The 15,062-nt window shown below is 45.0% G+C and overlaps 1 protein-coding gene across 2 annotated transcripts in view; it reads left to right on the top strand.

Annotated features, from left to right (window-relative positions):
- The first annotated feature begins 325 nt into the window (after positions 1 to 325).
- Positions 326 to 15,062, top strand: part of LOC138663910 (zinc finger protein 271-like) — a 29,622-nt gene continuing 14,885 nt past the window's right edge. The window contains exons 1-6 of one of the 2 annotated variants that reach the window (XM_069750278.1): positions 326 to 385; positions 1,458 to 1,607; positions 1,737 to 1,916; positions 1,991 to 2,114; positions 2,198 to 2,295; positions 2,494 to 2,584. In XM_069750278.1, coding sequence (XP_069606379.1) covers positions 359 to 385; positions 1,458 to 1,607; positions 1,737 to 1,916; positions 1,991 to 2,114; positions 2,198 to 2,295; positions 2,494 to 2,584 — 670 coding nt within the window. In that variant the 5' untranslated portion in view covers positions 326 to 358. The remainder of the gene's footprint in view (positions 386 to 1,457; positions 1,608 to 1,736; positions 1,917 to 1,990; positions 2,115 to 2,197; positions 2,296 to 2,493; positions 2,585 to 15,062) is intronic. The other variant, XM_069750279.1, reaches the window with a different exon arrangement.

Genomic DNA, 15,062 nt, shown 5'->3' with positions numbered 1-15,062 from the left:
CTCCATACACCTCGTACACATGCGGCTCCGCTCTGTACACATGCGTCTCCACCCCGTACATGTTGTAGAAACGCGGCTCCGCTCCATACATGTCGTACACACGCGGCTAATTTCCCTACACCCCGTACACGTACACCTCGTACACACACGGCTCTGCTCCGTACACCTCGTACACACGGCTCTGCTACATCCACCCTGTAAACCCCTCCTGACCCCACACATAAACTTCCCCTCATCCAGCACCATGACAACCAGCACAGCAGAGTCCTGCATACACTGAGGCCCCTGATCATGTGACCCCTGACTCCTCCCCTCCTGTGACCTCATCACAGGTCCTGTGTGCACAGAGCAGCCATATATGTGGTGTGCGGCTCTGCGGGTGGAGGTAGGTGCTGGAGATTCCCTATTACTGGGCGGGGGCAGGGGGCAGTAACCCCTCCATTCCCGGAGATAGTGCCCCCAGCTCTGCCATGTGTATATGTACAGTAATAGAACGCTGGCTGTGCTCATGTATACAGGGAGGGCGCTCTGGTTTGGGGACAGATGGTGGAGATTACAGGGAATGGAAATGTCGGGTTTTCCTCTCCATAGAAATCTGGGGAAATGGAGAAGCTGTAATTTCCCTAATTTCGGGTGTAATAGTTTAGAATAAAGGGATTTCCCATGAAATGTCTGTGGCGTCGGTCCTGTACTGAGGACACTGATCCTGGAGGAGGAGACTGTGGGGCAGAATATGGAGAAAACACAGAGATGTCACATTATAGGAGGATTGTGGGTTTTATACCGTGAGGGAAACTTGATGGGAAAGAGACGAAGCCCCAATAAGACGGCGATGTTCAGGAACAGCTGTGGAAAGACAGAAGCTGGGCTGGGATTGGTTACTATGAGTAACAAATATAGGTTTTTCTTTTTTACACTTTTGATACCTCTGTCCCAATGTAATCTAAAAGCCAGCACCACAAAGTTTTCTTCTAGATGTGTAGAACTTCCCGAGTTGCAGTGACAACAGTGTTAGTGGTACAGATACAGATAGTACAGATGCCGAGACAGTCCAAAAATGTTTGTATTTCAGAAATTCCAACTCTCCTCAGAAAATCGAGTTCACTAAATCGACTTAAATAGTCCCCAGAATTCAGACACTTCACTTTCCTCAATTATATGTACAAAAGATCAACCTGAGCATTACAAAGGTTCAACAAAAAAAAAAAGTACACTCACTTCCCAGACTGGTATTGTCCCCTTGATGTTGGGATTGGCTCTCACCTGACTGTCATTTCACACTAGATATCTGCTGCCTGTGATGAGGTGAAGCCTTCACAGTTGAATTTTACAAAAGTGTGAAGACTGCAGCCAATCAGATACACATTATATCTCCACACTTGTTTCCCTTTATTATTTACAGTAATTGCACTATGGTATAGTTTATGATGTTACATCATCAACATCTCCCCTTTCAGGTCCCTACAATATCGGATCCTCTCAGTGGAGATCTTCTATATAAGATAATTTTCCTGATTGCCCCATCAAGGATGGATAGGGACAGAGACAAGATGGCGGAGAGGATATTAAACCTCACCCTAGATATCCTCTTCCAGCTTACTGGAGAGGTGAGAGATTCTGATGACATCACATTACATCATTCTTATCTATGGGAATAACAGATGGACAGAACTGGAGAGGTGAGGACTCTGGAAATATCTGTAGTGAGATTTATTAATGTGTGTCTCCATAACCAGGATTACACAGTAGTGAAGAAGAACTCTAGTGACCACTGTCAGGACCCTGTGTCTGAGGGATGGAGAAGACCCCTGAGCCCAATCACAGAGCCTCTACCTCACCCCTTGATACATGAGGACATCAATGGCCAGAAGATCCTAGAACTCACCTACAAGATGATTGAGCTGCTGACAGGAGAGGTGACACTGCTGGGACATTATACAGTAACGCTATGAAGGGAACAGGGGGATGATGATATCATTGTATGTGTCAGGTTCCTATAAGGTGTCAGGATGTCACCATCTATTTCTCCATGGAGGAGTGGGAGTATTTAGAAGGACACAAAGATCTGTACAAGGACGTCATGATGGAGGTTCCCCAGCCCCTCACATCACCAGGTAATAGATAGGACTAAATACACACGGCCTATAATTATCTGTATGTAAAGAATGAATTCAGTCCCTGTATGTGTTTCCTCCAGTTCTAGCCAATAAGAGGACAACACCAGAGAGATGTCCCCATCCTCTTCTACCACAGGACTTTAAACAAGAAGATCCCCATGTTCCTCAGGATCATCAGGTAGATGGAGAGAAGGTGTCATGAGATCTCCCCTATGATATGTAGATGGCTGTGAAGGTCTTGTGCTCAGTCTTGTGTTATCCACCAGTATTATATGTTTTATACTTGTGTAATGAGGACGGTGGAGGTGGCAGGATTAGAGCTGATCATAGATGTGACTTGTCCATCTGTCTGTGACTTTTACAATATTTGTTTCAGGGTGAAGATCTGACCCATATTAATACTACAGAGACATATGTGACGGTTGATGAGCGGTGTAAAGAGGAGATTCCTACATATGACTACCCAGGTGAGTAGTAACTACTAAATATAGAGAAGTCACGGATTATTCTCAGTCACCGGCTGTAGTATTGTTTTGCTGATTTTTTTTACACCCTATCATCTTTCAGATTTTAGATATATATTTTTCCTTCTTCAACTAAACTATTAACCCCTTTCTGCCAATGGACGTAATAGTGCGTCCGGTGGCAGAACCTCCGCTTTAATGCAGGCTCTGGCGGTGAGCCCTCATCAAAGCTGGGACATGTCAGCTGTTTTGAACAGCTGACATGTTCCCGCAATAGGCACTGGTGGAATTGCGAGCCTCCCGCACCTGTTAACTAGTTAAATGCCACTGTCAAACTATGACAGTGGCATTTAACAACGCTTCCGGCCGGAAATACGCACACTGTTGACCCCCGTCACGTGATCGGGGGTGAGTGGTGTATCTGCATAACAACCAGAGGTCTCCTGGAGACTTCTATGGTTGTTGATTCCAGATTGCTGTGAACGCCACCATGTGGTCGGCGCTCATAGCAATGCTGTAATTCAGCTACATAGCGGCGATCTGAGCCAATCAAGCTATGGCAGCTTCTTGCCTCCCATGGAGGCTATTGAAACATGGCAAAAGTAAAAAAAAAAATATGAAAAAAATATAAAAGTTCAAATCCCCCCACCTTTCGCCCCATGCAAAATAAGACGCTAAAAAAAAATGAAACCTGCACATTTTGATATCGCCGTATTCAGAATCGCCCGATCTATCAATATAAAAGAATTAACCTGATCACTAAACTGCGTAGCGAGAAAAAAATTAAAAACGCCAGAATTGCGTTTTTTTGGTCGCCACGACATTGCATTAAAATGCTATAATGGGCGATCAAAAGAACGTATCTGCACCAAAATGATATCATTAAAAATGTCAGCACACAAAATAAGTGTCATCCATCCCGAGATCACGAAAAATTGAGACGCTGTGGGTCTCGGGAAAATTGCGCAATTTAAAAAAAAAAAAATTTTAAGCAACGTTTGGAATTTTTTTTACCACTTAGATAAAAAAATAATCTAGACATTTTAGGTGCCTATGAACTCGTACTGACCTGGAGAATCATAAAGGCAGTTTTAGCATTTAGTGAACCTAGCAAAAAAGCCAAACAAAAAACAAGTGTGGGATTGCACTTTTTTTGCAATTTCACCGCACTTGGAATTTTTTTCCTGTTTTCTGGTACAAAATATGGTAAAAACCAATGGTGTAGTTCAAAAGTACAACTTGTCCCTCAAAAAATAAGCCCTCACATGGCCACATTGAGGGAAAAGTAAAAAAGTTATGGCTCTGGGAAGGAGGGGAGCAAAAAAGACGAAAATGCAAAACCGAAAAAAGCTCTGATGGTTAAGGGGTTAAGTAAATATGGATGTAATTACTAAAATATTATAGCTGATTACACAATTGTGCCTTTAAAATCTGGAAATGATTTATTCCTATGTGGTGGAGGCTCATTTATTCATCATCTGTTGTCCCAATTTTAGAAGTTGGAAAGCATCTACTATATAATTGTCTAAGGGTCACTTCCGTCTTTCTGTCCATCTGTCTGTCTGTCACGGTTATTCATTCGCTGATTGGTCTCGCCAGCTGCCTGTCATGGCTGCCGCGACCAATCAGCGACGGGCACAGTCCGGAAGAAAATGGCCGCTCCTTACTCCCCGCAGTCAGTGCCTATCGCCCGCATACTCCCTTCCAGTCACCGCTAACAAAGGTTTAATGCCGGCGGTAACGGACCGTGTTATGCCACGGGTGACGCACTCCGTTACCGCCGCTATTAACCCTGTATGTCCCCAACTTTTTACTATTGACGCTGGCTATGCGGCATCAATAGTAAAAAATGTAATGTTAAAAATAATAATAATAAAAAAAAAAACAGCTATACTCACCCTCCGAAGTTGCTCGCGCCGGCCGCCATCTTCCGTTGCAGGTTCCGGTGGCAAAGATGGTATGGGAGAAGGACCTGCCATGACGTCACGGTTATGTGACCACGACGTCATCACATGCCCTGCGCGCCTGCGCGAGAAGGACCTGCCATGACGTCACGGTCATGTGACCGTGACGTCATCACAGGTCCTGCGCTCATACCAACCCTGGGACCGGAAGCTGCCGTGGACTACAAGGGGCCCTCGGAAAGGTGAGTATATTTTTATTTTTTAACCTGTGACAAACCTGGCTGGGCAATATACTACGTGGCTGGGCAATATACTACGTGGCTCTGTGCTGTATGCTATGTCACTGGGCAATATACTACGTCACTGGGCAATATACTACGTCACTGGGCAATATACTACGTGGTTGGGCAATATACTACGTCACTGGGCAATATACTATGTGACTGGGCAATATACTATGTGTCTGGGCAATATACTATGTGTCTGGGCAATATACTATGTGTCTGGGCAATATACTACGTGGCTGGGCAATATACTACGTGGTTGGGCAATATACTACGTGGCTGGGCAATATACTACGTGGCTGAGCAATATACTATGTGGTTGGGCAATGTACTATGTGGCTGGGCAATATACTACGTCACTGGGCAATATACTACGTCACTGGGCAATATACTACGTGGCTGGGCAATATACTACGTGGCTGGGCAATATACTACGTGGCTGGGCAATATACTACGTGGCTGGGCAATATACTACGTGGCTGGGCAATATACTACGTGGCTTGGCAATATACTACGTGGTTGGGCAATATACTACGTGGCTGGGCAATATACTACGTGACTGGGCAATATACTACGTGACTGGGCAGTATACTACGTGGCTGGGCAGTATACTACGTGGCTGGGCAATATACTACGTGGCTGGGCAATATACTACGTGGACATGCATATTCTAGAATATCCGATGCGTTAGAATCGGGCCACCATCTAGTTAACTCATATTAGACTTGTATCACTTTACAACTGTTGCGATAACATAATACACAACATGGCGGCATATAGCCAAACAATAAAATAGATGATTTGAAAAATGGAAGATTAGTGCTCCAAGTGTCATGAATGTTGTTCCCCAGGAGCTAGTAGGAAAAAAAGAAATGTTAAGCTTAAGCTAATAAGCTGAAAGGGCTGGTTGGGATCGGCTGCTCACTTAACTCCAGTCCAGGGATTTAAGGCAGCTGGGGCTGCCTCACTTAGTCTGTGTGTTTTGCAAGGTGAAGAAGCCTTGTATGTGCTGCTTAGACCCTGCTGGAGTCTGAGAGGAGAAGACTTACATTTAAACAAGTGAGCCCGTGTGTTATATGGACTTGATATTTTTCTTTTTTGTTTGGTTATATCTAGAGATGGGTGAGCCCGAACAGTAAAATTTGGTGTCTGTACCGAACACCTACTTTTCGGGCACAGACACTGAACATGGAAGTCTGTGTTACTGTTGGGGTTCGGCTACTGGAACACCGGGTGTTTGTTGCGCTGTCATGTGGGAACCGTGAGAAAACTCACATGTGCTAGCAGGGATTTCACCGAGGTTACGGCAGTTCAGCCCAGCTGGGAAAGCAGACTCCGTGACTGGAGGTAACCTCGATGACGTCACCACCGGTCTCTGTGGTGCGCTTGCAGTAGTTCAGTCACCAGTGATTCGCAGCCTGGATGGTCGCATATTGGCACTGTCCAGGTTGAAAACTGTTTATCCCCAGACATGGAGTACTGCATGGGACAGAACAACAGACAGGCATGGTAAATAGTTTTTTTTTCAATTTTAGTTTTATTACAGGAGAACGAGGGCTTCGGTAGAATAGGCGTTTGGTGAGTATAACTGTGTTTGTTATTTTTAAATAAAAATGGAAAACTGTGTTTAGTCTTACTTCAAATAATGGACTTTATTCTGCATGTGTCTTTATTTACCATACATCTGTAGGATGTCTTATAGACACCTCTCCATTACTAAGCCGTGGGCTTGATGTCACCTGACAATACAAAAGTGACATGAACCCCACTTGCCACGCTACAGGGCAAGTTGGAAGAGCTGAGCAATGCACCAGAATTGGCGCATCTAATAGATGTGCCTTTTCTGGGCAGGTGCGGGCTGCTATTTTAGGCTGGGGGGGCCAATATCCATGTCCCCTTACCAGCTTGAGAATACCCACCCCCAGCTGTCTGCTTTAGCACGGCTGGTTGTCCAAAATGGGGGGAACCCACACCGTTTTTTTTTAAATTATTTAAATAATTTAAAAACAAACAACGTGGGGACCCCTATATTCTTGATAACCAGCCTTGTTGAAGCTGACAGCTGAGGGTTGCCTGGCTAGTTATCAAAAATACAGGGGAAACCACACCGTTTTTGTTTTTTGTTTTTTAATTATTTACAGTGCAGGAGCGGCTGATGAATGCACCCATCAGCAGCTCCTGCTCTCACTGTTATTAGCAGCAGTAGGTGTTGGATGATGGGATCAGTAGTCCAATCAGCTGACACCAGTGACCGGAGGTATACTTTATACCTCCGATCAGAGCTGAGCGCTGGAACCGATTGTTAGGGGGTAAGGGTGTTGTTTGTGCAAAATGAAAATGTATTAATACGTCTTGTAATTATTGTACCTCTCTGGAAATAGTATCAGACTGTGTTACTGCGTGTCATATGCTTTAATTACAACTGTGTGATTTAAAAAAAAAAAAAAAAATGTACACTCTGCACCCCATCTTGACTGAAAAAAACAAATGTAGTAATTTTTGCAAATTAATTAAAAAAGAAAAACTGAAATATCATATGGTCATAAGTATACAGAACCTTTGCTCAGTATTGAGTAGAAGTACCCTTTTGAGCTAGTACAGCCATGAGTCTTCTTGGAAATGATGCAACAAGTTTTTCACCCCTGGATTTGGGGATTTTCTGCCATTCTTCCTGCAGATCCTCTTCAGTTCCGTCAGGTTGGATGGTGAACATTGGTGGACAGCCATTTTCAGGTCTCTTCAGAGATGCTCAATTGGGTTTAGGTCAGGGCTCTGGCTGGGTTAGTCAAGAATGGTCACAGAGTTGTTCTGAAGGCACTCCTTTGTTATTTTATCTGTGTGCTTAGGGTCATTGTCTTTTTGGAAGGTGAACCTTCAGCCAAGTTTGAGGTCCAGAGCACTCTGGAAGAAGTTTTTATCCAGGATATCTCTGTACTTGGCCGCATTCATGTTTCCTTCAATGTCTCTGCAGCTGAAAAACATCCCCATAGCATGATGCTGCCACTATCATGTTTCACTGGTGGGATTGTATTGGGCAGGTGATGAGCAGTGGCTGGTTTTCTCCACACATACCACTAACACTAGGTTCACATTGCGTTAGGGCAATCCGTTTAGCGCATACGCTAGCCGATTGCACTAATGCAATGTCACAAAAGGGATCGCGTTTGGCGATCCCGCTAGCGCAGATGCCCGATCTGCGCTAGCGAGGAACGGACCTCGGACGCTGCAAGCAGCGTTCTAGGTGCGTCCGAAACTATCGGGACATCGCTAGCGCATGCCAGAAATGGCATGCGCTAGCGATGCGTTGGCGACCCATTAGCACATTGCTGTCAATGGGTGGCTAACGGACCCGTTACATGGCGTTAATTGCGACAATTTCGCCATGTAACGGAGTCCGCTAGCAGACACCCATTAACGCAATGTGAACCTAGCCTTAAAATTATCACCAAAAAGGTCTATATTCGGCTCATCAGACCAGTGAATCTAATTTCTAATAGTCTGTGAGTTCTCCATGTGTTTTTTAGCAAACTCTATGCGGGCTTTCATATGTCTTGCACTGAGGAGCGGCTTCTGTCGGGCCACTCTGCCATAAAGGCCCGACTGGTGGAGGGCTGCAGTGGCAGTTGACTTTGTGGAACTTTCTCCCATCTCCCTACTGCATTTTTGGAGCTCAGCCACAGTGATCTTGGCGGTTCTTCTTTACCTCTCTCTCACCTAGGCTCTTCTCCCACAATTTCTCAGTTTGGCTGGACGGCCAGGTCTAGGAAGACTTCTGGTGGTCCCAAACTTGTTCCGGCGGCCACTGTGCTCTTAGGAACCTTGAGTACTGCAGAAATTCTGTGGTAACCTTAGCCAGATCTGTGACTTGCCACAATTCTGTCTCTGAGCTCCTTGTCCAGTTCCTTTGACCTCACAATTCTCATTTGGTCTGACATGCACTGTGAGCTGTGAGGTCTTATATAGACAGGTCTGTGCCTTTCCAAATCAAGTCCTATCAGTTGGATTAAACACTTCTGTCCTCCAATAAAGGAGTAGAACCATCTCAAGGAGGATCACAAGGAAAGGGACACCATGTGACTTAAATGAGTGTCTGAGCAAAGGGTCTGAATACTTATGATGTTGTGATATTTCAGTTTTCTTTTTTGTAAAGTTTGCAAAAATGTCTACATTTGTTTTGTTTTGGGTTTTTTTTTCAGTGAAGATGGGGTGCAGAGTGTATATTAATGTGAAAAAATGAACTTATCTTAATTTACCAAATGGCTGCAATGAAGCAAAGAGTGACAAATTTAAAGGGGTATGAATACTTTCCACACCCACTGTATGTGTGTATAATATATATATATATATATATACATACATACATACATACATACATACATACATACATACATACATACACTGCTCAAATTAATAAGGGGAACACTAAAATCCAACATCATAGATATCACTGAATGAAATATTCCAGTTGTAAATCTTTATTCATTACATAGTGGAATGTGTTGAGAACAATAAAACCTAAAAATGATCAACGTAAATCACAACTAATATCCCACAGAGGTCTGGAGTTGGAATGATGCTTAAAATCAAAGTGAAAAATGAAGTTACAGGCTGATCCAACTTCAGTGGAAATGCTTCAAGACAAGGAAATGATGCTCAGTAGTGATGAGCGAGTGTACTCGTTGCTTGGGTTTTCCCGAGCACGCTCGGGTGACCTCCGAGTATTTATGACTGCTCGGAGATTTAGTTTTCATCGTGGCAGCTGAATGATTTACAGCTTCTAGCCTGCTTGATTACATGTGGGGATTGCCTAGCAACCAGGCAACCCCCACATGTACTCAGCCTGGCTAGTAGCTGTAAAATTATTCAGCTGCCGCAATGAAAACTAAATCTCCGAGCAGTTACAAATACTCGGAAGTCACCCGAGCGTGCTCGGGAAAACCCGAGCAATAAGTACACTCTCTCGTCACTAATGCTCAGTAGTGTGTGTGCCCTCCACGTGTGGGCCAGTCCATAGGTTCAATGCCTGCATTAGGAGGAACCCAGGGCCAACCGCACCAGCATATGGTCTCACAAGGGGTCTGAGGATCTCATCTCAGTAACTAATGGCAGTCAGGCTACCTCTGGTGAGCACATGGAGGGGCGTGCGGCCCTCCATAGAAATGCCACCCCACACCATTACTGACCCAATGCCAAACCGCTCATGCTGAAGGAGGTTGCAGGCAGCAGATTGCACTCCATGGCGTCTCCAGACTCTGGAGACTTTTGGTCTGTACCGTATGTGTGTGTATATACAGTACAGACCAAAAGTTTGGACACACCTTCTCATTTAAAGACTTTTCTGTATTTTCATGACTATGAAAATTGTACATTCACACTGAAGGCATCAAAACTATGAATTAACACATGTGGAATTATATACTTAACAAAGAAGTGTGAAACAACTGAAATTATGTCTTATATTCTAGGTTCTTCAAAGTAGCCACCTTTTGCTTTGGTGACTGCTTTGCACAATCTTGGCATTCTCTTGATGAGCTTCAAGAGGTAGTCACCAGGAATGGTTTTCATTTCACAGGCGTGCCCTGTCAGGTTTAATAAGAGGGATTTCTTGCCTTATAAATGGGGTTGGGACCATCAGTTGTGTTGTGCAGAAGTCTTGTGGATACACAGCTGATAGTCCTACTGAATAGACTGTTAGAATTTGTATTATGGCAAGAAAAAAGCAGCTAAGTAAAGAAAAACGAGTGGCCATCATTACTTTAAGAAATGAAGGTCAGTCAGTCCGAAAAATTGGGAAAACTATGAAAGTTTCCCGAAGTGCAGTGGCAAAAAACCATCAAGCTCTGCAAAGAAACAGGCTCACATGAGGACCGCCCCAGGAAAGGAAGACAAAGAGTCACCTCTGCTTCTGAGGATAAGTTTATCCGAGTCACCAGCCTCAGAAATCGCAGGTTAACAGCAGCTCAGATTAGAGACCAGGTCAATGCAACACAGAGTTCTAGTAGCAGACACATCTCTACAACAACTGTTAAGAGGAGACTTTGTGCAGCAGGCCTTTATGGTAAAATAGCTGCTAGGAAACCACTGCTAAGGACAGGCAACAAGAAGAAGACTCTTGTTTGGGCTAAAGAACACAAGGAATGGACATTAGACCAGTGGAAATCTGTGCTTTGGTCTGATGAGTCCAAATTTGAGATCTTTGGCTCCAACCATCGTGTCTTTGTGTCACGCAGAAAATGTGAACGGATGGACTCTATATGCCTGGTTCCCACCATGAAGCATGGAGGAGGAGGTGTGATGGTGTGGGGGTGATAAGCTGGTGTCACTGGGGATTTATTCAAAATTGAAGGCATACTCAAGCAGCATGGCTACTACAGCATCTTGCAGCGGCATGCTATTCCATCCGGTTTGCGTTTATTTGGATCATCATTTATTTTTCAACAGGACAATGACCCCAAACACACCTCCAGGCTGTGTAAGGGCTATTTGACCAAGAAGGAGAGTGATGGGGTGCTACACCAGATGACCTGGCCTCCACAGTCACCAGACCTGAACCCAATCGAGATGGTTTGGGGTGAGCTGGACCGCAGAGTAAAGGCAAAAGGGCCAACAAGTGCTAAACATCTCTGGGAACTCCTTCAAGATTGTTGGAAGACCATTCCCGGTGACTACCTCTTGAAGCTCATCAAGAGAATGCCAAGAGTGTGCAAAGCAGTCATCAAAGCAAAAGGTGACTACTTTGAAGAACCTAGAATATAAGACATAATTTCAGTTGTTTCACACTTTTTTGTTAAGTATATAATTCCACATGTGTTAATTCACAGTTTTGATGCCTTCAATGTGAATGTACAATTTTCATAGTCATGAAAATAAAGAAAAATCTTTAAATGAGATGTGTCCAAACTTTTGGTCTGTACTGTATATATACTAGCTGTTTCCAGCCAGCTAACGCTCGGCACGCTCATTGCCATCTTATTAATGCTGCTGGTGATTGAACTAAAGTAAATAATGACAACATTCAATAGCGCTTATGCAGGTGGTAAATTAACTTAAAATGAAGTTAATAACAATTAAAAATCTGAATAATACTAATAATACATTTTATTCACAGTGTAAAATTAAAAACAAACTGGATTCAGAAAGATGTGCGTTTTTTATTTATTCCAGCATCTAAACAAATTTCATAACGAAACATAAATTAAGTTAAAATTTCTCTGTAAACACAATCACATGTGTGAGGACGGAGCCTCGTGTGGTAATGTGTGGGGACGTAGCCTCGTGTGGTAATGTGTGGGGACGTAGCCTTGTGTGGTAATGTGGGGGGACGGAGCCTCGTCTGGTAATGTGTGGGGACAGAGCCTCGTGTGGTAATGTGTGGGGACAGAGCCTCGTGTGGTAATGTGTGGGGACGGAGCCTCGTGTGGCAATGTGTGGGGACGGAGCCTCGTGGGGTAATGTGGGGGGGATTATATGTGGTAATGTGGTGGAGGGGAGAGATTATCTGTGGTAATGTGGTGGGGGGGTGGGATTATGTGTGGTGATGGGGGATGGGATTATGTGTGGTGATGTGGGGGGCGGGATTATGTGTGGTGATGTGGTGGGGGCGGGGTTATGTGTGGTAATGTGGTGGGGGGCAGGATTATGTGTGGTAATGTGGTGGGGGTGGGATTATGTGGTAATGTGGTGGGGGCGGGATTATGTTTGGCGATGTGGTGGGGGGCGGGATTATCTGTGGTAATGTGGTGGGGGGCGGGATAATGTGTGGTAATGTGGTGGGTGGGATTGTGTGTGGTGATGTTGTGGGAGGCGGAGCTTCTGTGCAGGGGGCGGGATTAGCGAGTTATCACGATGCCTCTTATATATAGATATATATATATATATTGAGAGAGACAAAAATACAAAATATGGGTCTTCAGGTCTTCAGATGTGACAGAACGCGGTGTATTTGCTGCAAAATTATCAACAGAGCAAGAAAGTATAAAAAATTCCAAGATCGTGTTCACACACACCCAGGAACTCACCTGTAGTTCTGAATTTGTTGTCTATGTGGTCACGTACGTCTGTGGGCTGCAATATGTCGGTCGGACGACCCAGGCACTGCGGTGCCGCATTAATGGCCACAGACACAATGTAAAAAAAGGCTTCCTACGGCAAAGCTGGTCGAAACATCTCATCCTTTTACACAATACAAATGTTGAATCTATCACAGTGACTCCCCTAGAACAAATACCGATTTCAACCAGAAACAAGTGACCAAAACATCAGCCAGAAAGCATTGGTACTGAGATGTGGTCTGTTGTTCCCACCTGCAGAACCACTCCTATATTAAATGTGTCTTGATAATTGCTTATAATTTTCATCTGTTGTCTATTCCATTTGCACAACAGCATGTGAAATTTATTGTCAATCAGTGTTGCTTCCTAAGTGGACAGTTTGATTTCACAGAAGTTTGATTTACTCAGAGTTAGATTCTGTTGTTTAAGTGTTCCCTTTATTTTTTTGAGCAGTGTATGTATATATATATATATATATATATATATATATATATATATATATATATATATATATATATATATATATATATATATCTACGATATAATTGTCTAAGGGTCACTTCCGTCTGTCTGTCACGGATATTCATTGGTTGCGGCCTCTGTCATGGAAATCCAAGTCGCTGATTGGTCGCGGCAAAATAGCCACGACCAATCAGCAACGGGCACAGTCCGGAAGAAAATGGCCGCTCCTTACTCCCCGCAGTCAGTGCCCGGCGCCCGCATACTCCCCTCCAGTCACCGCTCACACAGGGTTAATGCCGGTGGTAACAGACCGCGTTATGCCGCGGGTAACGCACTCCGTAACCGCCGCTATTAACCCTGTGTGACCAAGTTTTTACTATTGATGCTGCCTATGAGGCATCAATAGTAAAAAGATCTAATGTTAAAGTTAATTAAAAAAAACAAAAAGCCTGCTATACTCACCCTCCATTGTTCGACGATCCGATTGCGCTGGCCGCCATCTTCCGTTCCCGGCGATGCATTGCGAAATTACCCAGAAGACTTGGCGGTCTCACGAGACTGCTAAGTCATCTGGGTAATTTCGCAATGCATCCTGGGAACGGAAGATGGCGGCAGCCGCGCGCGTATCGCCGGAGCTTCGGTGGATCCCAGGGGTGTGTATATAACTATTTTTTATTTTAATTATTTTTTTAACAGGGATATGGTGCCCACACTGCTGTATACTACGTGGGCTGTGTTAGATACCATGTGGCTGCTATATACTACATGGGCAGTGTTATATACTTCGTGGGCTGTGTTATGTACTGCGTGGGCTGTGCTATATATTACATGGCCACTGTTATATACTGCATGGGCAGTGTTATATACTATGTGGCTGCTATATACTGCGTGGGCAGTGTTATATACTACGTGGCTGCTATATACTGCGTGGGCTGTGCTATATATTACGTGGCCAGTGTTATATACTGCGTGGCCAGTGTTATATACTACGTTATTGAACCCGTTTTATGCCCGGGTGGCGAGCATTTATATTGGTATATGGTCTCCATCCTGTCATGTGCTGCTCCATCCTGCGTCCCCATCCTGTCGTGTGCTGCTCCATCCTGCGTCCCCATCCTGTCATGTGCTGCTCCATCCTGCGTCCCCATCCTGTCATGTGCTGCTCCCATCCTGCACCCACATTCTGACATGTGCTGCACCCATCCTGCGCCTCTATTCTGACATGTGCTGCACCCATCCTGCGCCTCCATTCTGACATGTGCTGCACCCATCCTGCGCCTCCATTCTGACATGTGCTGCACCCATCCTGCGCCTCCATTCTGACATGTGCTACACCCATCCTGCGCCTCCATTCTGACATGTGCTGCACCCATCCTGCGCCCCCATCCTGTCATGTGCTGCTCCCATCCTGCGCCCCCGTTCTGTCATGTGCTGCTTCCATCCTGCCCCCCCGTTCTGTCATGTGCTGCTCCCATCCTGCGCCCCCGTTCTGTCATGTGCTGCTCCCATCCTGCGCCCCCGTTCTGTCATGTGCTTCTGCCATCCTGCACCCCCGTTCTGTCATGTGCTGCTGCCATCCTGCACCCCCGTTCTGTCATTTGCTGCTCCCATCCTGCTCCCCCGTTCTGTCACGTGCTGCTGCCATCCTACACCCCCGTTCTGTCATGTGCTGCCCTATTCTGTCATGTGCTGCTCCCATCCTGCGCCCCCGTTCTGTCATGTGCTGCTTCCATCCTGCGCCCCCGTTCTGTCATGTGCTGCTCCCATCCTGCGCCCCCGT

The sequence above is a fragment of the Ranitomeya imitator genome, chromosome 2 (genome assembly GCF_032444005.1).
Source record: "Ranitomeya imitator isolate aRanImi1 chromosome 2, aRanImi1.pri, whole genome shotgun sequence".
Lineage (NCBI taxonomy): Eukaryota > Metazoa > Chordata > Amphibia > Anura > Dendrobatidae > Ranitomeya > Ranitomeya imitator.
Note: the sequence above shows the minus strand (reverse complement) of the source record. Positions and strands in the feature narration are given on the sequence as shown.